This window comes from Eleginops maclovinus, chromosome 18, assembly GCF_036324505.1.
Source record: "Eleginops maclovinus isolate JMC-PN-2008 ecotype Puerto Natales chromosome 18, JC_Emac_rtc_rv5, whole genome shotgun sequence".
Taxonomy (NCBI): Eukaryota; Metazoa; Chordata; class Actinopteri; order Perciformes; family Eleginopidae; genus Eleginops; species Eleginops maclovinus.
Window position 1 is genome coordinate 13,954,322 of NC_086366.1, and position 27,747 is coordinate 13,982,068.

General features: G+C 42.6%; 2 protein-coding genes across 2 annotated transcripts; one reads left to right on the forward strand and one right to left on the reverse strand.

Moving 5' to 3' along the window:
* Positions 1–27,164, reverse strand: ttc9b (tetratricopeptide repeat domain 9B). Its single transcript, XM_063907865.1, has 3 exons — positions 26,297–27,164; positions 5,002–5,184; positions 1–3,936 (listed from the first exon to the last, which is right to left on the reverse strand). The coding sequence occupies exons 1-3, from the start codon at positions 26,742–26,744 to the stop codon at positions 3,842–3,844; spliced, it is 726 nt and encodes a 241-aa protein (XP_063763935.1). The 5' UTR covers positions 26,745–27,164; the 3' UTR covers positions 1–3,841.
* On the forward strand, positions 14,809–17,677 carry LOC134880787 (protein FAM200B-like). Its single transcript, XM_063907864.1, has 2 exons — positions 14,809–17,114; positions 17,253–17,677. Exon 1 carries the CDS (start codon positions 15,033–15,035, stop codon positions 17,109–17,111), a length of 2,079 nt encoding a protein of 692 aa, XP_063763934.1. The 5' UTR covers positions 14,809–15,032; the 3' UTR covers positions 17,112–17,114; positions 17,253–17,677.
* Positions 27,165–27,747: the final 583 nt, after the last annotated feature.

A 27,747-nucleotide genomic window follows, 5' to 3' on the forward strand; every position in this document is an offset into this window, starting at 1 on the left:
TTTGCCAATCAATAGTGCATTCCCGGGCTAGCAGTTCAATAAAACCAGTGATGGAGTTAATGTTTGGATGTCGAATGGAAAAAGGCCCAAAACAAAATGCAGTCAAAGCCTTGATGTTTTTTTCCTTTCCCCTCCACAGCCACAGAACCAAACAGGAGATCTGTGGCTGTAAGGAGCCGCTCTGCACTCTGACACAAGTTCCTCAGAGTTCACTGCGTTACTCTTTGTCTTACTGCGCAGAAACAGAAGAGTCAAAGGTCATCCAGACAGGAGGATCAAAGGACGTTGCACATACTTCGAGACGGTTCGGGATCCCCTGAGGATGAAGGACATCAACAAAAATACCAACGAATACAGACACAGTCACAAAGCAGCTCTGTGGAGGAGCTTCAGTTAAATTCTCTTCTCTATCTCTTGCTTTTCTTTTCTGTTGATAAAGTATTTCAGTAAAGTAAAGCTTTTCACAACCATAAAACTCCATTTTTATTTTTATTTTTTGTACATTTGTATCATATAATTCACAAAAACTACTCTGACATTTGACAAACATTTACCTCAAATGACATCAAAGCAAAAATAACACAGCCTGTAGTTTGACTTGTCCGTCTTTTTTTTGTTGTTGTGCTTTTTGTTGTTTGTTTCAAAGCTACACTGATGCAGAGATCTCTATTTGCACACGTTATGCTCACAATAAAAGCCTCGGAGTCAGCTCTATCATTAATCAGGAACCTGTGTTATGTGCAGCTAGTTTTCCCTAGGCGGTCGTAAAACACGTTGAGCGAGAATGACTTGGCACAACTAGACAAAAACAAGATGGCAGACTAGTGCCATGGAGAGAGGACCATGGGAGGAGACCGATCCCCGAGGGGTCTGAGGGTGAGGAGACTGAGCCCAGGCAGCCATGGAGACCGAGCCTGTGGGCGCCATTACTCTCTGTTGTTTTGATTTATTTCCTCTGATACCAGAGCCTCAACCCCAGAGCTGAAGGATCAGATGTGTTTGACTCACTGGTATTGGCAATTACACCTTCTTTTTTTCCGCCTTTACCTTATGATGTTGTGTGTGATTTGGCTATCTGATAAATAAGTTACATTGATTGCATTTCATTCAGATCAAACAGTGGGATAACTTGAAGGAGTAGTTCAACAGCTTGGTAAATATGTTTAATCACTTTACTTCAGACTTATTACAGATTAAATAAACAATAACATGTTAATGAGAGAGCTTTAGAGGTGCTGGCAGGTAGATTTTGTGACTTTGGACCGAGCCAGACTAGACGTTACCACCTGTTTTTCAGTCTTTGTGCTAAGCTAAGCTAACCTGCTGCTGGCTGCAGCTTCATTATTATTACATTTACCAATATGTCAAACTTTTCCTTAAAGAAAACATTACACAAACATTAAGACCAGGAAAACACGATTAGCTATTTATATATATTGAGAAATTAATTTCATATTCAGCATATGGCTTACAAACCTTAGTGGACAAACTTGGTCTTTCTGTTCGGGTTTCTTACTATCAATGACGGGAAAACAGAAATTCAGCTGTGAAAGTCAAGTGTTTGTCCAACATCAGTCTCTATTGGCAACATAGGGCCCTATATGTACTGTATGCTATTATCTTGAGAGTCCAAGTGTACTTTATTGTGACTTGAGAAAAGTAAAACTTGTGATAATAGAAGGTTAAAACATTAAGTCTGTGTATGAGATGGCAATCAAATATTTTAAGTGTCAGATTTCCAAATGTTTAGCCAAATAATGTGTGATAAAAAATCTCCCAGCTCTGATCCTCTCTGTTTGTAATGTTGTGCTGCCGGAGCTGCAGCTGCTGTACTTCCCCCTCTACTGAGCCCCTCTGTATCATGCCGGTCCCCTCAGCGCATGCTATCATCTCTCCAGAGACCCATTGACACACTTCTGTCCCTATTTACCTCCTAGCAGGTCACTGAAAAATGGGTAATCTTTCTTTGATTCCATCTTCCAAATCTTTTTTGGATACTTCATATCTCTCACCTTGGCAGATTCAGAAGGTGACCCTGTTCATTAAAGTCCTCTTTCTTTCCTCACATTTATTTGATGTATATTCCACTGCTGTGATCACAGTCTGTCACCTTCTGTGTTCATAAGGGGCATAATGGATCAAAATGAGGTATGAGAGAACAGTGTGGCAGCATGCCATGACAGAAAGCAATAGAGCAGATATAATCCCTATCCCATACATCTGAAGTAACTCTCTGGAGCCGCACGTACATGCAGGAGGTGGGCTTGCGCAAGAGGAAACTGGGTTTCATGGCATCAGAGAGAAGGGAATTCAGGTCATGCTTTCATAAATCCTCAATCCAAACTTCTGCAGAACAGCGCAGGCAGATTTAAGCTTGTGGTAAATCTATCATAAAAGCAATATTTGCATTATCAATGATTTGGCTTTACAAGTCACAAGAGAAGCAAATTATCTATGTATATTTTGACAGCTAGCCATAGATATCAACAACCATATCATCAGTAGTGTAGTTTAGTGCTGTGTGTTGTCTGTCCTCACAGCTCTGTGTTTTGGAAACATTTTCAAACACAGAAGCTTTGTCAACACACTAAAGAGGAAGAAATCTCAAACGGCACACTCTTGTTGAAGTGCACTAAAGATGAGTGCTCCAAGATGGTGGTCTTGCCTGCCGGGACAGATGTGTGTGTGATTGTTTTCCCTGCACTAACGCTGCCCAGAGTTTCCTCCGCGTGTTATCGATGTCTGGGAAGCTTCAGCATTAGCAATAAAAGGTTGGACCTCCGATTAGACATTTTGAAATGTTTCACTGTGAAACTTTAAAGTGGATTTCCATCTAGCCAACGGCGGTTGCTGGATCCCATTGGCTATTTTCCGTTGTGACATCATTAACAGGAGAACGAGGGTGGCGGGGGAGATGGGAAAGGAAGGGGGAGTGGGGGGGTTCGACAGTCCTAACAATGACCCACGACCAAAAAGGGGCTTTGGACAACAGACTCAAGACACACCAGTTTAGCACACCTGATGAGGTGAAATGCTGAGACACAGATTCTACTGAGTTTGATAAACACCAAAAGCAAAATGAACACATATCAAACACTAAATTTAGCCCTTGAATTGAAAAAGAAAAACGGTCCATAAAGTGACATACATGGCATCCAGGAAAGCGAAAGGGAGCCAGTAGAGCGATAGATTAAGCACAGAGGAAGGCGTTTTCTCTACTTGATGAAAGCTTTCCCGAGCCAGTCTGTCCCACAGCCTGCGTTAAGTGAGCCCTGTTGGGGTAGGATGTACAATCAAATTGGGGTAAGGTCTTGATATGTGTCACACACACCCCTCACTATCCCCTGCTCGTGTTCACACACTCCTGCTTTACCCCCGGTGTGCTCGAGCTTCACAATCCTCATATTCTCCTCAAGAGTTTGAAATAAGACAAAGAGAGAGAGAAAAAGAGAGCGGAAACTAAATGCATTTCATGTCTTTAAAACATTTACTAAATCACGCAAATGTCCATTATTAATATGTACGCTTTGAAGCTTCGTGTGACTATAATACAGCATTTTTTTGTAGTGTTTTATGTTTGATCGACTGTCTTGCGTCTACGGAGAGGAGCCACAGCACCTGAGGGAGAAAGACGGGGAGGAGAAGAGGGAAGAGAAAGAGAAGGAGGTTGGGTTGCAGACAGAGCTTGATATGTCTCCCGTTTTGATCCATCGCTGGCGGGTGATTGGGTCCGTCTCTTCTGTCTGTGGGCTGTGCTGCTGCCAGGAGTCGATCGAGGACCGAGGGAGGGTCGCTGCGGGGTTGAAAGGTTGATGGGGACAGGAAGGTGAAAGGTCGAGAGTTAACCCTGGGTCTCTTTGCCGCTCTCTCGTTCTCGCTGACCGCACTTGCTCATCTTCATCTCTGTGAGCTGGATGTACCGCAGCACGTTGGTGTCTGAGAGGGGGAGAGGAAGTGTAACGGGTGAGGCAGAAACGTTGCTGCATCATCGATTAAATAAGTGCAATGTCATTTGTCAAAGGATTTACATTTATGCTGCTTTAATGTTAGAGATTTAAAAGCACAAAGTGGAGTTTCGTTATGACAAAGCTTAAATGTGTCCAAGGCTGCCATAAAGTGTCATTGGTTTTAAACCAGCAACCACCAACAGCTCAACTGGGAATAAACTACCACTCCCACGAAGCTTTGCAGCTGTCCTGCAGACAAACGTATACGCACAAAGCACAACACAGGTAAGACACAGATGCATTACACACCATTATAAAAGGACTTTACACATTATATCACTGCATGCTGGATTCCTTGTAACTGAAAGGTAATATTTTGGCTAAAATGGGCTTTTCGGGTATCTACACCAGAGGGAGGGAGGGTGAGACGCCGGTGGAGAGGATGATCTGGGTCACATGAGTGTGAAGTATAGGGTAGGAATAGCAATGAGCTTGCTTTCTGTATGAATTAACTTTAAAACTGTATTTTTAATGTTGACTGAGCATAATGAAATACCAAATTGCCCCATGCAGAATAACTGGTTTAATAATGCTTTGGTGCAGGAGAGGAAAAAGATGGGGTCGGTTAGACATGTCCTTTAGTGCTCTCTACCTTCTCTGGATCAGTGTTTTGTAATCGCTAAAGAGCATTTCTTCAGTTTTTCAGAAGTTATAGTAGAGAGAGTTATCAACGCACTATGGGTTAAATGGAATACAATGTATACTCAAAAAATTCAGCAGTTAACATCTCTGTAAATTGGTTGATCTAAAAGGCCAAACATCTGTCTGCATTGTACATGTTATAAAGCAGTTGGCCTGCTTACCATATTCCCTATATGCAGCACTTCCTGATATTAAGCTCCTGAACTATAGGTCCACTCGACTATAATCCTGTTTACCTGATCCTCTTAAACCTGCAGCAATACTTCTGTTACTTCTTGAAACCTTGAAACCTTGAAACCTGTTAGCATCCATGTATCTTGTTGTGTGAGTGTAACTGAATGCACAACCTCACCTGAGGGTTCGCGGTTCTTGGCGTCACGCAGGTAGCGCAGGGCACATTCGTAGTCACCCAGGTGATAGAAGGCAATGCCGGCTCGGTACATGGCCTTGAAGTGATCCCTCTTGTGGCTCAGCACCTTCAGGCAGTACTCCTTCACCCGCTCATAGTTCACCAGCTCGGACTGCAGCAGACACGCTGCAGAAGAGAAAGAAAGGAGGGAACAAGGAAGCTGTTTGCTTAGCAATGTATTGTTATAATCACTCATTTAAAACAGTTGCCTTGAGTCTCATTTAGGGACGTTTAGACGACAATTATGTCCCGTGAGTGTTAAACAAAGACGGATATATTTTGCTGACATTTCAATCTGTGTCTTTTAATAGAGACACAGTGAAATCTACCCTCCACAGTTCTTCCTCAGGATGGCAGTGAGCCGACTATAAATAAATTAACACTAAACGCCTCGTGGCGAACAGAAGACACAAAGACTCGTGCAAGCAGTCAGAGCCCCGGGCCGGACAGTAATGTCTCTACATGCGACTGTTCAGCCTGACATGCAGAACACCAGAATAGGACATTTTCATCTTAAGGATGAAATCATGAGGATGTTTCAGTCCTCTTCTCCTGACTGAGCAGATGTGTTGTGAGCAGCGAGGAGAGCAGGAGGGACGAGGAGCTGAAGGGCAGATGCAGAGATCAAGTGAGCGACAGCTACTGCAGAAGTCCTTTGGGAGGAGATGTGAGCAGTGAAGTACAGATCAGAGGGCAGGAGATCTAAAGCTGGAGCCACTGACTCTTTGCTAATGTAAAAACGTACAAAAGAGCGATGTAAGATTCTCAGGAAAAACACTTTCAGAGTCAACCGCACAGATGTGTGTTGCAGCAGGATTCTCTTCAGCGCTGCTTAGATCAGCTTAGACCAGAATAACTTCATTAGTAAAGACACACACAAACACACACACTCGCACACACGCACACACACACACACACACACACACACACACACACACACACACACACACACACACACACACACACACACACACGAACACACACACACGCAGCTTTTAGTCCACTAAAGCTTTTAAATGCCTGCTGATGGCTCGGATATCACTTTCCCTCTGGTGATCACAAGCACTTGAGGTTTATGTTTCCATCCTACTTTCCATCTAGCGCCTGGATCTATTCGCTGATACATCAAAAATACATTTCCTCTTTCTCCCCTTGTACCTCCTCTGTCATATCCCTCGTCTGCCCTTGACACACAGACAGCATGAGTCAGGATCTATTAGACGGGAGGCAGAGTGAGTCAGGAGGGCGAGGGGCTGAGGCAGGGACGAAGGGCATGGGAGGAGGAAGATGAGGTTTATATGTGGGAGACTATAGGGGGAGAGGTGAGACCTGAGGGAGGGTGAGGACAGTGAGGGGGGAGTGTGTTAAAAGCAGTTTGTGGTCCTCTACCTGTCATCTCCCCCTGAGCCTCAGAGACATATTGTCGAGGGTCCGCCCGACAACAAGACAAGTGCAGATCACTAAATAATTCACCGTGGAGATCAGAGGACAGACCATCCCATAACGATCGATGTGTTAAAGGGACATGTCTATTCGATTCTTGCGGCGTATTGTTTTGTGTATTGTGTGTGTGTGTGTGTGTTGGGTCACTGCCTCAAGTCTCACAGCTGTGGACATGAACTCTGCTCTGTCATAGGCAATTATCATGGGGGGGTGTGAAGTAGCTAAGTAATTATTCATAAATTGTCTTTACCTCTGCCGCCCTTTAAAAGATACTCAGTATGATTATTATTTATAATTATAATTACTCTATATATTCTCAAGAGATCCCTGCTAACACAGAATAGAAATGGAAAGATTTATTCCAATTCTTGAAGTATAAACTCACAGCTGGAAACCCCAGGTACTGATGGGTAGCTTAACTTATAACAATATGTGATAATTTATTTGTTCCTTTGTTAGGTGTTAATAATATGAATGTGCAAGATAAAGGAAGCTGTCGTAGAGCAGTACAGTAGAAAGTTAAACAACTTCCTCATACATGCAGTGGATCAGAAGTAAAAAGTAGTATAAAATAGAAATACCCAAGTAGAAGTACCTCAAACTGATACCCTTAGTAAAACATCCAATTACCAAAACAACATTATAAAAAACCCTGATGAGTTAGTGCTGAAGTTAGTGCTGAACTGAGGCTCTAAAATAACACATATTCTCTATAAAATGAGATTGAAATCTTTACTACTACTGGCTTGTGCAGTATAATAAACATATTTATTTAGTTGTTTCCTCCTGTTTACTCTTGCAGTTGCATTTCTTGTATGAAAGTTGTTAAATGCAGGATTTAAGTGAATTAATACCGTCACTTTTATAGGGAAGTACACACCCTGTCTGGTGAAAAGAAGAGTAAAAGCCCAACAATCCTTAATTATCAGTTAAGCTCATGAGCAGAGCAGCAGGGGTGGGATCTGTTCCCCGTCGTCAGTGTTAGTCACCTCAGACGCCCCGCAACTCTTCTGCCCCCCTCTCTACAGAGCCCACTCCTCTCTTTGTTTTTACAACGTGTGACTCCGACATGACTCCCCTCGTCCCCCCACACACCCATCCATCCCCGCCCTGCATCAGCGAGCGGCTTTCAGAGGATTCAGTTACACTCCATAATGGCCTAATGGCTGACGCAGTTAGAGAGTCCACTGGCACTCACACACACACACACACACTCACACACACACACACACACACACACACACACACACACACACACACACACACACACACACACACACACACACACACACACACACACACACACACACACACACACACACACACACACAAACAGTGGACTTCAAACAAACAAGGGTGGACATATCTTCAGGACACAAACAGAATCACAAAAGAATGACTCTGAATGAACCACTTGATACAAACAATGATTAAAAGCACCCGTCCCCACACACACCCCCACACACACACACACACACACACACACACACACACACACACACACACACACACACACACACACACACACACACACACACACACACACACACACACACACACACACACACACACACATATACTAACACACAAAAGCAGTGTACACTAGTTATGGCTGGCCAGCCACACCCTGCTGGCCCATTAGGCAGATGGATGGCATGCCAGAGGAAACGTAGAGTGTGGTGAGATGCATTATGGGTGTGATAATGACAGGATCATCGGAGCAGGCAGGGACAAGGAGAGACAGAGGCCCCATAAAGACAGCAGAACCATATCACTGGAGCCAAGGGGTCTCAGCCAATGACAGACAGAGCCATTAGGCTGAGGGGTTTTTGTTTGGGTCCAGTTTCTGTTTTTCTTTTTTAAAAGGCAGTGCTTCCAAATCTTGGGGTACAGGACCGCCTCAAAGGGTTTGAAAATAAATCAGAAAGGATGATAAATGATAACGACACAAAACAGAGATAATGATGCTTCTTGTCGGATCATTGCTTTGTTGATACCAGGCTTTACAAGAACAGTAAGCAGGTCTCATCAAGGTGTGTCTCCCTCTGTTCATCCGTCACAAACACATGGTAAATCTCACCCTCTGCCTAAACCTCTACAGTCAAGATGGCGGTTATGATAACAATAACAGGGATTTATTGATCTCATATCCTGCCTAACAACAAATCAGGGATTTAAACGATCTAAAGAAGCTCCAGATACAAAATGAGACCAAATGTTTCAATACATTTAAGTTTTTGAGCCACAACAAAAGGCCAAAATGTGTTCTGCAGCAGACTAAGTCTTGTTTTTAGTTTAGGCATTTGCCTAAAATGCCTTTTTTATGAGCCACTTATTATTGGGAGGAGGCAGGAGTTGACTCTGAATGAAATAGTTTTTCAAAGCTTGGGAATCAATACCCATAGGTCCTTAAACATACACTTACACTTCTTAAATGTGAGAATATACAGCTTTTCCATCAAATGTTTCATATAAATGAATAATATCCCACTTCTATATTGTGTGAGCTGTAATTTAGCCGGTCAATAGTGTTTTATTTGTCCGACAATTTCCAAAAAAACTTCACAGTCAACTTTTATAGTTTCACTCTTTTAGTTCTGATTTATATTCTATATCAAGATGTTACGTTATTTTATTTCTATTTATGTGCAACAATACTTGTTTTACATGCTGCTGCAACGAAAACATGTCCCAATTTGGGATTAATGAAGTATATCATATCTTATATGTGGTGGCAAACTGAATATCTTTATGTTTTAAAGTCAGTTTTAAGAGTCATGTGAAAATGCCACCTTGGGCTCTGGAAAATAATGATTTTCTGACCGCTTAGTGAACAATCATTACTGACAGACCTCGTCAAGAGCCAAAAAAATGCCTCCAACCCGGGAATACGCCCGTCTCATCCATGCAGCTCAGATGTCAAGATCCTGAAACCATGACCTTAAAGTTTGACCTCCCTATGAACGGTAGAGCAATCCTTCTTCATCCACAGAAGATTAGATGCTGATTTTCGTTTTCATAAAAATGCAGCATTCAAACAGTGGGACAAGAGACGAAGAATAATGAGGTGTAACCGCATACAGGAAATCAGTGGTGCACACAAGATGGATCTGGCTTAATGGGGATTTTGATGTGAAGACAGGGAGAGAAAAACGAGCTGCGACACTGACTTTGTGTGCGCACATTTAGAGTCAGCGTCATGACGATCCCTTTCTGAGGAGCCTGTCTCACTGGCAGATTTAGGGAGGTAAAAATAGATCAAACATAGGAAATAGGAAATCAATAAAATCCATTTGAGTGTATAAACTCAGAACAAAGCCAACAGGTGCAGAACAGAAGTGTGAGGGGGTGCTCTCCAGTGAGAGGTGTGGTGAGGGGGAGCAGTTAGCACATGCTCAGGAACCCCAGTGTTCGCCTGAGGCATCATGTCGGAAAAAACTGAGCCTGCAAAGAGATGTTTTTATTTAGCTGATGTGCCAAAGCCTGCAAGGTATAAAAGAGAAAGAGAGATGAAAAAGAGGTGGGAAGCCGAAATAACACCAGAGAGACAGGGGGGAGAGTGAGGACAGAGATAGAGACGGACAAAACTAAATCACAATCAGAAGATCTTCATGGTGATTATACTCGCACAGCCGAGGGACGTAAAAGATCGTCTGTGTGAAAGGTATGAGGATAAGAGAAGGAAACACAAAGTATGATGGTTCATTATTATAATCTTAACAGATGGAATTGTTGTTGGATTTTGGGCAAACCAGAAATCCCTTTATTAATTTTTTAGAATAAAACTCAACTGCCCAAAATGCATTGCGGTTATTCAGATTGTCCAATGAGAGATTTATTTTAAAAAGTAACCATTGGATTAATACTGCGAAACAATATGATGTATATATATCGTCACAGCCATAAAAATATGTCTAATACAACATTATTCTATAAGGTTTCTATCACAAACTAAAGCGTTGGCCAAACCGTAATATTGATTTCATTCAATGACACTCTTTAATAAAGACGTCTTGGATAATATGAGAGAATACTTTGTATTTAGCTCATAGGAATATACATATATCTCATACGGACTATTTATTAATGATTATTATTATTGTTGTTATGTTTTCTTCTTGTTCTGTAAAGCACGTTGGGCTCCTTTGTGCTTGAAAGGTGCTATACAGATAAAGTTTATTGTTACATCCTTAATGAGTTATAAAATATCTAGAAAGAAGAATTCAGAAATGTTTCTATTCCTATAAATAGTGAGAGACGTTAAAGGGACAGTTAAGAGGAACAGAGGGAGCTCAAATATAAAAGTGGATAAAAGTTTGAATATGCCTTGAAATACACTGGGAAATATTAAAGCAGAAGAGGTAATGTCGTGTTGTAATTAAAGATCAGTGGCACCTGTGTAAAATGCTTTTGACCCTGCATCCCTCTCTTGCTCTACATCCCCTCCTCTTCCGTCTGGACCTGTGTCACCCTCCTCTCCGTCACACCAGGCGCAACACTCGGCTAATTAAAGCCTCTCAAGGCCCCGCTGATGAGTCTGCTGTCGATCACCTTGTAATTAGTTCTGCACGAAGGTGATGGCAGATAGAGACACCCATCACTCTCACTCAGACACACAACCCTAGTCCTTCGCTCCTCCACTGGTCCCAGTGTCACAGCACTTCCCTACTCCTCCATCTCCTTTAGAAATATCCTGCAAAATATGTATTCAGAGACAAATGAACCGTGCTTAGTCATCATCATGAAATCCTCTCACACGTTCAATCTCTGAGTAAAATCCGATCCAACATGCTGAGGTCACATCGTGTGGCCGGTCTCTGCAGGCCCTCTATGAATAGCTCCACCCAAAGCCTTTTGTAAATGTCTCTCTCTGAGAGGGACAGGCTACAGCTCTCCGCTCGCTTTATAACAAGGGCAAGTCAGCACTGGGATGACACAGCACTTCCTCCACCCTCAACAAACACCATCCTTATTCTCTCAACTTGCACCTTCTTCTTTTGTCTCGATATGTGAGAGTTGCTGCTTTCATCTTGATCCTCGTTTGATTTCAGAGCGATTGTTTATCATGATCTCATGCTGTTGAAAGGAAGCTCCCATGATGCAGCAGCTTAGTGTTTGTATTATATTTTAAATCACTCAAATGAGCCATAAGGAATATAAAATAGGTCATTTTCTAGAGAGAAACATTTGCATAATGAATGCTGGGATTTATCATTACGCAGAGATGACATCTTGTCATCAAATAGCATTTGACTCAAAACAAGCGGTGCAGATGATCTCTGTGATTATGTGACACTGTAGCGGAAGACTAATGCAGCTCCATATGGCGACAAAACCCTCATAATTACACTCCTATTGCTCTTGTTTGACTGTCTGCGTCTCCAGGCTCCTTTGGAGTGCCGGGACCAGCTTTAAAAAAGAGTCAGAGCTACGATTAATGAGCATGAGTAACATGAGGAGTGCAGACTGGTGAGTGGGGTAAAGTCAATGGTAAATGTAGAACGATTATGGGGGACCAGGCTAGTACAAACAGGAAAACTCCATCATGACTAACGTGTTCTTTGCTGAAACACCTTAAAAAACTCCAGGGCCTTGGGGGGAGGAATTATTCAACATGTTGGGAAATGTGCTTATCCACCAAGAGTTAGATACGGACAATAATCACTCATACGTCTGTTAGAACACTAATGTCAAATTTATAAGGAGCAACACACAGTCGTATATTTGTAGTTTCATTTATCAACAAATCATTCCAAATATGGAGGATGCTCTTTCAGGCCGCATGTTGATCCCCTCATGACACTGACACCGTTGTCATGCTTGTAAACTGCTGGAACATCAAACAAATGGGCATGGATTACCCACAGTGCAACACTAATCCTGGGTGGGAAGTGAAGTAAAGTAGCCAGATTATTCTGATAGATCTCACAGGCAGTAGCAATTTGAGCTTCACAAAGATGTCCTATAGCACAGAGCAGGCTGGTCTCATTGACGCTCGCGTATAGGCCTTCAGACCAATGTACGGCAGTCTTTAGCATCTGTTTGGACCTCAAAGAATCCAATGCAAACCCGTCTGGTTTTTACCAAGAGCTGGCAGATAGAGGGGGGGCTGTAGTGGTCAGACAAGCAAAGGACTCCCACTCCCACAATGATGCTTTTATTTCACGTGATCAAATGTATTGTAACGCTACGTCACTGGGTCACATGACTTTGGTTCTTTAGCTCATTAAAAAAAAAATATATATATATATACAGCTCCAGAAAAAATTATGAGACCACTCCAAATTTGACTTAAATCTTTGTCTCTACATGTATGGCAACCCTTCCAGTGTCTGTTAAATTCCAACACAGAGACAAATTGTCAGTATTTTAGAATATTATAGAAATAAAAATAAACTTCGCAAAGGGCTATCTGAAATGACGGCCGTACAGACGTATTGCTCCTTTATCTGTCTGTAAATCTCACAGTATGGTGAGTGTTTCCTTTACTTCGAGAATGAAACCATATCTCAGTCGTGTTTTACCACACATGGTTATCCTCAAACCCATACATGCTCCTCCGCCTTCTACCGTACTTCATCAGACACCCTCCGACATTGTTCTGCGCTCCTGAAATAGTTGCTGACTCAGGATTAATGGTCATCTACTTAAATATTTATCCAAGTGAGGAAGCTGTCTTCTCTATGACTTCACCAAAGATGAAACCATTTATTGCTCTGCATCTCAATTTCCCAGCAGTTTTTCTGGTCTGTGCTCTAACCCTACAGTGCTCGTGTGTGTGTGTGTGTGTGTGTGTGGGGGGGGGGGGGGGAGGGGGGCTTTCAGGGTCATTAAGGCCTCAAAAGGAAATGAACAGCAGTTTATGTAGCCATGATTTTTTAATTAACTCATTAAAACTGGTACATTTATTTTATTTCCATAAATGTCCAAGGGCCACAGAAGGATCTGGTACTGTCTTTATTACTTTACCTCTCGTAAGTAAAACCAGGCATTCAAACAGCAGATAAGTGCAGCTAATAAAGAACAAGCAGGACTTTTATTGAGGGTATCTGAAGTTGAACTCCCGGGCAGAGACATCATTCTGTGAGCCGGGCCATTATCTGATATTCTGTGGACATTAAATAGAGTCTGGATCTTTGGCTACTGTCAAACAGCGACACACTCTGCACACACACTCTGAAAATAATGTACAATAAGATTAAGGCCATCCTTGCTAAAACTGACACGCTTACTTTCTTATTTTTAAACTTGTTCAGATAATCTATTGTCGTCACGACTTTCCACAAAGAAATAATCTAATTCTATTTATTAAAAGTGAAGTTGTGGTGCGACGTTACGATATAAATCAATGCAAAGCGAGATATTTTTGAAAAAGCGGTAAGTTGCACTCAACGGAAAGGAAGGCTCCTTGAACTCTCCCTCGCTTTATCACAAACAAAACAAATGATGCACCTGATAAAGACACACAGCACACACACACACACACACACACACACACACACACACACACACACACACACACACACACACACACACACACACACACACACACACAGTGATAACCCAACACATCTGTAGCCCCGACAAAGGTGAGAAACATGCTCTCCTATACTGGCTTTAAGATGGATGAAGATGTCTTTAGAAATGGTTTGGCTTTCAATGTAGTTCAAGCTCTTTCACTCAGGATAACTCAGTAAATAGATAAAGCATGGGCTTTATTTCTCAAAAAAGATACAGCCACGTGTTGGCAGCCTTTCCTCTTCCCATATGGATAAGGGCCTACTCCCATCTCCAGCAGACAGGGAGCAACATAAAGAGTAATTCGCAGTCGTGTTTGTGTCCACCGGATGAGTCTAAATCTCTTTTAATTCCAATCCTCACGGAATCACCTGGAAATTTAGCAGCTTGAAGCTACACTTTTGTATTCAGCTATTTGATAACTGTGTCAGTCAGAAAGGTTGTGAAAAATTCAATTTTTACATATTTTTCTGCAGAAACTGTGGTCGTAAAGATGCTAGTGAGAGCGGTAGGAGTAAAAAAACAAACAAAAAAACCCCATTTATATATGCTTGTTTCTTTTTATTTTGACGTTGAAATATCACCAAAAAGGTTTCTGCTAAGGTATGAAAGTTAATGTATCCATAACTTAGAGACAAACATCGCAGACGCACACAGATCTGTGTGAAGCGATGACGGAACGTTTCTCAAATGAAGTCATAAAACCCAACAGTTTCATGACACCTAATTAAAAAAGATATCCCCACTTACTGTTTATATGTGCTAAACTCCAAATGTGTAAATCAGGGGTTTTCAACCGGTGGTCCGCGGACCCCTGGTGGTCCGCGGCGGCATTGCATGTGGTCCGTGACAAGAGCCTATGTTGATCAGTTCACCATTGTTTTTTTTAATATAAATTCGCTTTGATATTTCAACACATTTCCAGAATACCGTTACATATCGTGAAAAATATGTTTAAAATAATATAAAGGAAATTCAAGCTGACAGAATGTAGCCTTGCGCCTATCCAGTCTATGGTAGCCTGTGATTCGCTAATGGTAATGAGTTGCGTCGCTAACCTCACTTATTATTCATTACGTACAGTCTTGCGAGCAAAGTTGACACACATTTATAAGCATAGCCGACGAGAGTATTTTAAGATAGGTTGTAGTACAGCAAACATTTGTTACATATGTACTAGTCTAGCTATATATCTAGCACCAATGGATCGTTTTGTAGTGAGGAAAGTGCCAGAGGGACAGGCTGCCATGACAGAGGGTCAGGCTGCCACGACAGAGGGACAGGCCGCCACGATAGGGCAAGGACAGGCTTCCGAAGCGTCAACTTCGCAAAAAAGACGAAAAAGAAAATACAATGAGGAATATGTTAAATATGGATTCACAGTGACGACAGACAGAGCAGGAGAGGAGGTACCACTGTGTTTCGTATGTTCAACAATTCTCTGTAATGAAGCTATGAAGCCGTCGAAACTTACGCGGCATATGGAGACGCATCACGTCCACTTGAAGGCCAAACCCGTTGAGTACATGCAACAGATGTTGCGTGATTTCAAAGGACAGCAGGCTACCATGAGGAAGAGTGCAAAAATAAATGAAAACGCACTGAAAGCATCGTATCTGGTCGCTCTCAGGGTTGCAAAAAGTAAGAAGCCCCATACCATTGCAGAGCAGCTTATATTGCCAGCAGCCATAGATATGTGCAGAGCTATGGTAAGCGAAGAATGTGCCAACAAATTAAAAACTATTCCGTCAGACAACACAATCGGAAGACGAATTGGGGAAATGGCAAATGATGTCAAAGACCAGCTGATGGCAAAACTTCAGACAGTTCTGTTTTCCCTTCAAATCGACGAGACGACAGATGTTACTAATGATGCGCAACTGTTAACATTTGTGCGATACGAGGACAGTGGCACTATGTGCGAGGAATTTCTTTTTTGCAAACCACTGCCCGGGCGAACTACCGGTGTAGAAATATTTAAAGCACTGGACGATTTTTTCACGGAGCACAATATCTCGTGGCAGAGGTGCGTTGCATTATGCAGCGATGGGGCCCGAGCCATGAGTGGCAGCAAGACTGGACTGTTTGCGCATGTAAGGAGGGTGGCTCCGGGGGTAATTTGGACACACTGCCTGATTCATAGAGAGGCTCTCGCCTCCAAAGATCTCAGTGTTGAGCTCAGTGGTGTGTTTGATGTCGTTGTCAAGACGGTCAACTTCATAAAACGAAACGCATTGAATACACGCCTGTTTTCATCCCTATGCCATGACTTGGGAAGTGAACACAGCTCTCTCCTTTATCATTCAGAGGTGCGTTGGCTGTCTCGCGGCGCTGTGCTCGCCCGTGTGTTTGAACTACGCGGAGCTATCTACGAGTTCTTGTGCGAGAAGCATTCTGATCTGGCTTCCAATTTCAACGATAGTTACTGGTTAACTAAGCTGGCGTACCTCACAGATGTTTTTGCAGAGCTGAACAAGTTGAACAGCTCCATGCAAGGGAGAGATGCAAACGTCATGCAGCTCTACGAGAAGCTCGACGCATTTGTGAAAAAAATGTCAAAGTGGATCGAACGAGTGGAGAGCAATAACTTGGCGATGTTTCCTTCAGTTGAGGAATACCCTGACAGCACTGACATCAACGACACTATATGTGAGCATTTGAGGAAGCTTGTGCGTCAATTCGCAAAGTACTTCACTGATTCGGAAGAGTGGCGCCGTGACAGCAAGTGGATCCTGCTCCCATTCAGTGACGATGCATCAGTAGGGTCAAGTCTGACGGCTGTGGAAGAGGATAAGCTGATTGAGATGTCCACAGACTCTGTCAGGAGGCATATGTACGACACACAGCCCCTTGTTAAATTCTGGATAAGTTGCCAGACAGAATTTCCACAGCTTGCTGCAAAAGCAATGAGGTGTCTTTTGCCCTTTCCAACCACATACCTGTGTGAGAGTGGTTTTTCTACACTGGCGTACTTAAAGAATAAGTACAGGGCTAGGCTTGATCCAGAGAATGACATGAGACTGTCTCTGTCTACCATTTCGCCACGAATAGACAGGCTGTGTGGACTTCACCACGCCCAGATATCACACTGACAGGTAGGCCTAATTCTCCCATGTTTTCACTGTTACGACCCTGGCGGGTTTAGGCCCCGCCCTGTGTTAATGGTAAGCCTGTTCTCTCTCCCTGCTTTTCTCAATCTCTCTCTGCTTTTCTCAATCTCTCTGTCTCTACAGCAGGTGATTGGTGACAGGTCTGTCCTGGCTGGGTTATAAAAGCCCTGACCAGCCAGCAGTTGAGGCTGCCTTGGTCTTCATTTGTTGGATTTTGGTTCTCCGGTGTTGTTGGATTTTTGTTCTCCGTTGTTGTTTTGTCACACACCTAGACTGACTTTGCATGACATTTTTAGTTACTTTTCCCAATACTGAATTGCACAACACTTTATTATTCTTTATTCTTTCTTTAAAATAATCTTTAATTTAATTTAATTTAATAAATCTACTTTTATTATTATAAAATCTGCGTGGCCTCTCTTTCATGTTTCATGCATTGAGCTATGCATGTAACACCAAATACACACGCGCACGCGCAGGCACATCAGTGGGCCGCGGATTGCTTTCTAGTCCGAATGGTGGTCCCTGGGACAAAACCAGTTGAAAACCCCTGGTGTAAATAATTGCAGTTATGGGAAACAGGATTTATCAGCATTTTCTTTAAAAATGTTCTGTAAATGTGGTTAGAATTTGCGCATCATTCCAATGGAAACCGACAGATGCTTTAAAGCTCATTAGCTCTGCTCGCTTGGAGATAAGCAGATCTATTATTAGTATACAATTATTGCTAATAGCAGCTTTACTCTCACATTGATCTCCATTTGTTTTGTTGTTGTTGACAGCTCTGGTGTGAAAGTGCTGTAACCTGCCCCCCTGAGGATCCCCGTCAGATGAGCACAGCCTTTACATTTCACTGCCGTCACACACAGCGTGGAACAAGGACGAGTTTTCAATGTCAACCCCCGCAGTGCATGTTTGGGAAGTAGGCAAAGCTCCGATAGCGACCAGCACGGGCTTTTTTATCAGCATGGAGCTCTGTGGATAATCATAAACAGCCAATTGGTTTACTCGGCACTGTCCGCTGGAGCACAGGGTGTTAGATATGCTTAAATAGCCTCAGCGAATTCTCATTACTGAAGGCTTACAGAAAATGAATATTCTGCATTACTCCAGCTCTCTCTCTCTCACTCACTGTGAGGGTGTCAGAACAGGGCATTTGTTTCAGTTTCCTCTCAGCTGATGCCATGACTTTCAAATGTGCACTAAAAAAAGCTTTGACAGACACTTTCAATGTATCCATTACTTCACACAACTGTCAGTCCACATCAGGACAGGATTACAGTCCGGCAATCTAAATCACACACATATTCAACTTAACACACATCCCAATCGTATGGGAACAAATAAAGCATTTTAATAAGAGGTGGCTGCAGAAAGCTATAAATGGCATTTTGCAAATCTGTATTTCCTGCTTTATTTATTTTTTCTGTTACGCACTGTGGTGGAAGCAGACCCCATCTCTTCATTTGTGGCATATCAGAGGCACCAACTTTGACTACAACATTAGAAAACATCTGAACTGTAGAGCGTTTGTCCAAAGATTAACCACGGCAGATAGTAGCGGTGTAGGAGGGACACTGAGCAGATCAAAATAGCAAATTATGACTCCATCTTTCAGTATTTGCTCACCTCGTATTACCCACCATGTAGCCAAGCGAAAACCAAGAATTAATGCAACCAGAGAGTAAAGGCATGATATGCAAACATGGCAACCTTCCTCATTAGGCATCAACACTTGTTTTTGTTGTGAACTACAGTATGTAAACATTGTGTTCCTCTGGGATTATACAACAGATTAATCTGTACTGAGGAATATATATTCTACTTTAGTAAAAGCAGATGTGAAGATTACATAATAACAATATTTGCTGCCTTCGCTTCTTATTCTTAACTCTCCCTCTTCTTGAGTTCTTGCCTGCTTCTTCTCTTTCCTTTCCTTCCTGACAGATGACTGGACCTTATTTACTCTTGTGACAGGAGTCATCAGGGCCTGCCGGGGCTCTGATATAAATCAGCTTGGCCTGAATTGGATTTCTCAGCATCCTCCTCACAATGAAATAATACAAAAACTCTCCCTTCTCAAGAGGTCATAGAGGCGAGCTTTTCCGCCCCTCCTTCACTACTTGTCACTCTCCTTCACAGCCCCCCCCCCCCCCACCACCAGTCATATAATCCCATCATGTTTAAGAGTTCTGTCCAGTTTCTCCCGCCCCTCCTCCATTTCAGCCTCTGCATCTTTCCCACTGACTCCCCCCTGCTCCCATGCTCCCCCCTCAGCTGAGGTGCTGGGGATGGCACAGACAGAGTACAGTGAGCTACAGTAGAGGGACTGCCAGCCATCCTCCTGACAGCAGTGCCATCTGCAGCCCTGGCACATGGCGGCTCTGGCCTTCTCTCCAATGGCAAACCTACATGCACAGAGGGAAGAACAAACACCAACCAAAACCTCACCCCCATCCCCCTTCTCACCCTCGCATGGCATTTCTTTCCCTCCTCTTTACTCACCATCCTCCCACAAGCACATTGCACAGGGCTGTGTCCTCATCTCTACTCCTCTATCTCACGTTTATCCACCCTATTTCTTTTCGCCTTCAACCCCCCAGCCTTTATCTCAGTCTATCGCTCCCCCGGTGCCGGAGCTGGCAGGAGATGAAAGGGAGGAGTCTTCTGTTCTGCTTTGGTAAGCAGAGCTCGAGCAGTGGGTTAGAGTGGACTGCTGAAATCCACCCATCTGTGGTGTTACACACAGCGGACGTTATTTTAATACACCCCCCCTGCAGCAGGATTGTGCTCGGAGGCTGTGATGTGGTGGGTTTTCATGGCTGTTGAGAGAGTGCAGCGAAAGCACTGCGGCTCTGTGTGTCTTTGATGGATGACAATCGCTGTGTTTTATTTCTGGTCCAGCAGGGAACAGATGTTGATGCCACTAAACAGACTCATTAACTCTTTAATGTAAAGGCCTATAATTGCATGTCATGGTTCAGAGGTTCACTGGGGGCCCTGAGGCTCTGAACACAGGACACATGATGGGAAACACATTTACAGTCTGTACATGTGATCCATATCTGCATGTGACCTGGATAATGGTCCATGTCTCTTTGCATTTACTCATGGTATTAAAACAGGTTTGCCCTGATGTCGATTGTGAAAATGATGATTGGATTTCAATAAACAGTCCATTCAGATGTCGAACAAGGAGGGTCCAAGCTGCAGGCAACGCTTGTTAGCTAGCAGTAATGCTGTTCTCTGTAGCAGTTGCCAGGCAGAGGTGGAAAAAGTACTTATTTATTGTACTTGAGAAAAAATAGAAGTACTAGAGTGTGGGAATACTCTGTTACAAGTAAAAGTAATGGAGTAAAAGTACACAATTTGCCTCTGAATTGTAGTGGAGTAGAAGAGCAAAGTAGCATAAAATTGAAATAATCAAGTAAAGTACAAATATCTCAAAATAGTTATTAAGTACAGTACTTGAGAAAATGTTCTATGTTACTCTCCACCACTTTTGCCAGGCTTCTTTATGCTGTAGCTAGGCATCCGTTAAACTTGTTTGGATTTTCGTATGAAGAACTTTATCAGGATGTACACATAGTCAGCCTGACGCCAACTTATTCTGATGCTTACTTATGTTCTGGTTCTCTTCGCTTGTAGACCATCTGTGATTTACTACAATGAAAATGGCCTCCCAAAGTACAATGAGCGTACAGTGATATGGACGAGGATACATTTGTTCCCCCCTGATATTAAGCTGTATTTATTCTAGGCCAAAGTAAAGGATAGTTTATGATCGCATGCAGTGCCTCCTGTTCCATGGACACAGCTCTGCTCAGCTTTCTCTGTCAACAGACCATGCAACGTGGACTGAATTGGTTCAGATGACTATATTTACACAGACTGATGGCATATCCACATAAAATACAGGTGGCAAAATTTCCCTTTAACACTGAATGAAATGATTGTGTTCATAGCAAATTAATAAAACGCAATACTAGCTCGCTTGGTCGGAAACAGGAAATGAAAACTTAATGTGGAGTTTCGATTAGATACAGCAGCATGAGCTCCATGTTATAAACTGCACAGTGGCTCTCTACAAACACTGAAGGGAAGAGTTTTAATACTAAAAGGTATTCACACGTTATCTTAGTATCAAATGTACGCCTATTTCACTACAGAACATTTGTTTTCCTTTTTCTTTGTTGACCAATTTAAAGAGATTTGTTGAGAAACTGCTGGATCATCATTATGGCAGCGTCGCTGGGAGCTGCCGTAGTTGAACAAAAGGTAGCTGGTGTTACAAATCAAACAATTTCACTCACCCCCCTTGCTGTTTCTCTTCTAACGATGAGACTTATGACTCATTGGCAGATCGGCGCGGTCAGAAGGAACAAAGGGAATCGTCCGTCAGAGATGAGAGCGAGCAGGAGTTAATGAAAACTCTCACGTCTGCATCACACCATCCTGATGTCAGTTCATTCTGTGTACACTTTCTAATCAAAAGGGATATAAACATATTACAGCTTTTAAACTGATTTATAAAGTCTGTCTGCTTTCATGTAAAGAGACAAATTGTCAGAGTGATTCTTCATGATCACTATCAGTAAAAAAACAACAAACAAACTGCAGCTGGATCACTTATTTCTGTGTGTGCCTCCCGGTGTGTTTGTGGTGGGAGGATGGAGGGCTTAGAGTCTGCCTCTGGCCAACATGTTGCACCACTGTGATCTGCGACAGACACAGAAGGAGATGATGGTGTAACCCATTTAGATGCAGCCCTGCAGGGACACGCAGACTTGATATGTCTCCTGAACAACGCTAGCAAATAGGACATTCGTCACCCATCGTCTCTCTGTTCTGACTGAATCGGGTAACATGCTGTCGGTGCTGAGACTTACTTATCTGTTTCTCTTCTCTTTAACCACATTCAATCCACTATATAGTGTTACAAACTCACATTATCCCTGTTCTTTTTTTATCAAAATCATCTGATCTCTCTGTTATTTCATTTTTTTCAGAAACATATTTAGGCTCTCATTGATTTTCTCTAAGACTGCTTTTCATAGACCTGAGCTAGTGCTAGAATCCTTCAGTAGATTTACCAATCAAAGATTAATCAAGTCCAAGGAGACACTTTCTAATTGCTTATTTTGTCCAACTCATAATCTGAAATACTTAAAATATTCAATGTTTTCAGTTAACATCACAAAACGTAAGGGTAAATCACCACATTAGAGATGCTACAACCGACAAATATGTTTCTTTTCTTGTATTAAACAATTACTTATGTAGTTTTAAAATCATTTACTTTTATGTTGTGGATATGAAATTTAATAGATGTTGATTAAATGTGTATATGTAAATAACCTTCCTGTGAAATATAGAGCAGCACTTTACAGTTTGAACAACATTCTAAAATCATGTAAAAGACAAGTAGCACAACAAAAGAAAAAAAGCTAGCCCTTATCACAACAATGTCAAGAAGACAAGAACACACACACACACACACACACACACACACACACACACACACACACACACACACACACACACACACACACACACACACACACACACACACACACACACACACACACACACACACAACTTAAACAAAGCAGCAATGCGTAGGGAGATAATGGCAGGACAAGCAGCGCCTTTAGAAACCCCTGTCACTCTTACCACAGACACACATAAACCAACACACCCAAAAACGAAAACACACACACTCTCCACCTCCCCTGAGCAAGCTGCCGTACCTCAGGGCAATGCTGAGACACACGCGCGAGCAAGCACACGCGCACACGCAGGCACGTGCGGGCACACACACAGGTGTTATTGGTGCTGCTGCTTGTTGTTCGCCTATCATCTGTTGGAACCAAAGACAGTCGACCAATCAGAGAGCATCTACTCACTCATAACCACGGCGACCACAGCCAGCCCAGTAGAACTCTGGGTAACCAGGTGGAGCCGCACAACAACACCTGCAGCTGGGTCACTGTAATGAGTCACTGCTTAACTTCAGACGGAGCCGGAGTCAGTGAAATGATTGTTAATCTGTTCCTAAAAACACATCTACCTTTATAAAATAACTGCTATTGTTTTACATAGAAAGTATGAATATGAGCTGTATAATATTCCCTGAGGAAAGTCATATTTGAAGTAGAATTGCGCAAATATATTCCGAGTGGTGTGAGAGAACATTATCTGGAAGTAGAAACATTGTAAAATATGAATCATATAAGAGCCACATCCATCCCAGTGAGTCAATGTTTAGTTGAACAGTTTTTAAAGAAGGATTCAACATGTTTTTAAGTTATGGGCATTCAAGTAAGAGTAAGAAGGAGTATTTTAATTCTCGGGCGCTGTGAACCAAGACATCGTCATATTGTATTCAGCCTCATTGTATTCCAATTTCAGGTAAATTATTTTGTATAAAGGATGCTCTGCTGTTTAATGTTTCACTTATCGGCGAGGTGTCATTATAAGAACAAAAACAACAAGTATAGCGAGGGAGCTAAATACTTTGTCCTATTCCTCTGCCTCACAGAACTTTATTGCTGTACAAAAAACATTGGAACACACCAATGAGCCACGCAGTGACAGTCTGCGACATGGGGAGTCACTCCCACCGTCCTGCTGCTGTAAATACGCACCAGAGCACCAAATGTGCACTCATCTACAGCTTAAAATTGCCAAAAAGTGCACTATTGTTTAATGTTTGCTACAAAGCAGAGTGCTCGGCTGTTTTGGGAAATGAAATGTTAAGTTTGTGAGTAGTTCTCTTCAAAGATCTCAATCCTCCGTAGACACCATGAGTCTGCAGTGTGAGACAGAGAGATGGGAGAACTGATGAACAACCACAACAGGACAGACAATATCGAGTCTAGGGTTAATGTTGTGGCACAGCGTGGAGCAGAAATCTTCAGTCATTTAAACGGCCATGTATATCAGCAGGAATGTTTATATAAATATTCTATTAACCACCCACATAAACATCTTGAATCAGAATAAACACTATTGTAGTAAACAGCCACGGTGGCAAGGCAGGATTGAAGTGAGGTCTCTTAGCGTGTGTGTGTGAGTGTGAGAGTGTGTAATGCACACATTGCTGTTTGAAGCAGTGAGGGGAGAGGATGACATTAGTACAACAACAGGGAAAAGGCCCGACGATGGTTGCCATGGTAAATATGGTTCCCTGTCGCGTGCTAGCAGTCCCTTCCTCCTTCTTCTCTTCCCTGTGCCACGGGGCTGCAGTATTCCTCTCTTATACCGCTCTAAATTCAAATGATTAAGGGGATTTAATGGCATTAAAGTTTTAAGAACAGAGCATAGAAATACAATTTGTCTAAATAATAGGACAGGGACTGCATAACAATGTGATCATTAGCACATTAGGATTGATTATATATACACAGCAACCGACTCACTTGTAAACTACCACTACTGCCTTTAAATTGCTTTTCCTCCCCCTAAATCTCCGCTTTCCTTCTTTATTTTGTCGCCCCTCTCCTTCCCTCCCCCACTCTCTCATTCACGCCACAGTTGGTCGCCCTGCAGGCTCCTGACAGGGCCCTGAACGCTGCGCAGAACAAGGCGACCTTCAATGCATCACGACAGTTTGACAGGGCAGCACCTGGACACAAGCAACCAGACATCACACTCGCCCCCGTCATGACCCAGAATAATATTCACATGTCTTTTGAGTGTTGTGATATAAACACCACCATCATGTAGCTCCTGGATGTCCATGTTCATCTGGATCTGCGCACATATATTGAATCAAACGCAAGTTCATGTCTTTGACGAAACATGGGAAAAATGAAAAAACGTTATAATGACCAGGTGGTGAAAATGAAGGTATATGAGTATTAATGTTGTGTCCATTATGTGTAAGCTATATTTTGTAAAGTAATATAAATGTGTGGGTGTTTTTATTTCCTGATTTGTCGATTGGTATTCTATTTGTCTATGTGTTATGTATGCCTTATAATAAATAATAAGAATAATACGAATAATTACCAATTTTAACAGCGAAAGCCACTGGCAATATATTCATAATTCATTTGTTACAGTAACCTTAAACGCTGACACACTATTTAATGCATATGTCTTCCCAAACACTTCCTATACCAACCAATCTACAAAACACACACCTCCACAGACAGTATGCCTACATGCAGCCATCTCTGCAGACTATGTAGCAAAGCAAATTATCTGCTAATCGCGCATTAGCAGGACATAAATGAAGGCACATTTAGCCAATATCATGACTGCACACACAAAATAACATTGGGCTACAATGTCACTCAATATAAATCACAACAGGTAACGGAATATTGACCCACCTTGAGGTTTTCATCAGCAAGGTGCTCAACAAACATAAGGTAAGACACACCCTCCTTTTGGAAAATTCACCTGTTTGTTTTTCTCCAACCTGCATTACTCTTTCAAAATAAAAGCACCAAAGCCTTCACACTGCTGTGATTGTGATGAATCAAGGAATTAATAGACACTGAAAATAACCATTAATTGGAACTCTTGTTTCATGATGCATGTTTGTGTAACACCTATAGGCTATAACAACTGATGTAGTACTGGAGACATCAGTGCAGTAATGAGTTAATCTTTTGTGCTCCTCAGTTAACCCTGTAGTAGACACAGCCTTACATCACCCTGCAGGTGAGGGGATGTCTTCTGACCTTAGACACTCTTGTAAAATGATGATGAACAGCTAGTGAACTTGCCCATACATAATGAAATCCGATACATTTAATATTTACATGAGCAGTTTGGCCCTGTGGTTTTATTTGGATTTATTTTAGTTAGATTTGTACTACAATTACAATATTACACTTTGATGAGATGGCTTATTTGGTAAAAGGCATGCTTTTTAAGAGCCTGAAATGTGTTAATTTAGTGAGACACTAGGCTAAATAATGCACTTATCTGGTCAAACCGTATACACAAATAAAATCCTATTCTCAGTTTGATCAATGCCAGGACTCAGTATGATTTATTGCTTTATTCATTGTTAGTTTACCTGCCTCTGCACAAACCCTGCAGAAATAATAAGCCTGTGTGGCCCCGGTGAACCGGAACGAACAAAGGTGTCAGCAGTCTGAAGGCTACAGAGGTCTGGATGTTTTTGTGGGAAGTGTACCGGTGCTGTTCACCTGTCAGGTTGTCGTAGCACTCGATCTCAGTAATCTCCACAGCTCTCCGCTGCTCCTCAGTCAGCTTGCCTGCGGCTTGGTTCAGTAGGTTGACCTCGGAACCTGTCGTCCCGTCCACCACATGCACCCCTTTGAGCTGCAGCAGCGCCCGGTGATACTTGCCGATTGCTTCCCGAAATTTCTTCTCCTTGTAGCAGCGGTGACCCTCCGCCTTGAAGTCGACGGCTTTCTGGATCTTCGCCTCCATGTCCATTTCAGCGGCTCGACACCCGTCTCCTCCGGCAGCGGCAGCCAGGCTCCGGCCACCGGTTTCCGGGTAGCTCTTGAGGCTTTTTATCTGGTGCTGCTTGGCTTCCATCTCTCTCAGTGAGAGTGCCGGGAGTGGGCCATGGTGCTCGGGCACTAAGGTGTGTTTTATTTGGGAAGACCCGAGCAGCGTGCTGTGCATAAAGGACGCAGGACGGAGAGGCAGGGACGCGGCTGAGCAGGAGAGACGTCGTGCCTCGAAAACAACGTCGAAAACCGCTTTGTCAGTGTGTGTTTAAAGAATTATTGCAAAAATAAAAGTCGAGGATGTTTAAGAATATATATCGTTGAATGAAGCTGAAACACCTGGCAGAAACTAACTCAAATTTCCCATCCGTCGCTAAACCTGATTCCTCGTTCCGGTCGTCTCGCGGAAGGATGCTCGAGTGAATATCTATGGTAGGCAGCACGCACAGCTTCAGCACCACAAACAGCACACGCACGACAACCCCTTACCGCAGAGCATTGTGGGAGAAAAAAAGAGAAGTCGTGAGGCGTTACTGGTTGCTGGTTGCTGCAGTCCAGATTTTATGGTGAAAACCGAACACAGAAATGTGCTGATACGATAGATTATTAGTCAAAACGACAGTGCACTTTGGTAAACATGGTAAAACAACCGCATGCATTATAAAATAATACTTTGTTCATAAACATGTAATTTACATATTATGGGACCATTTTTTAAAGGTCCTATTGACACCATTCTGTTACATTAGTCCCATAATTAGGCTGCGATGTTTAAATGAATAACCAATAGCTTTAGTGGATTACACATTACGTCACTGCCATTGTTTGTAGGAGGCCAGTCTTCATTACGAATAACAAAAACAGGCTGATACAGGCTAATTCAGCTTTCACCCAATTTACCTCCCGTCAATAAACATCCCATTATGGCAATACCGATTTCAGCTGATAGGGTTTTCAAGGATATGGACGACGGACAGCAGCGGCTGCTGGGACAGAGGAGGAAGAGAGCGACCTCAAGTGGACAACGTCTCCATTACACTTATGATGTACATATTTGTTAAACTATGAAGCTAGAGCTGTCACAACATTGGATTTACTCTACACAATGATTGTGACTAAAATAATTCACAATAACACAACAACTCGACTAGTGAGTTTAACTGTTTAATGTGCACTTT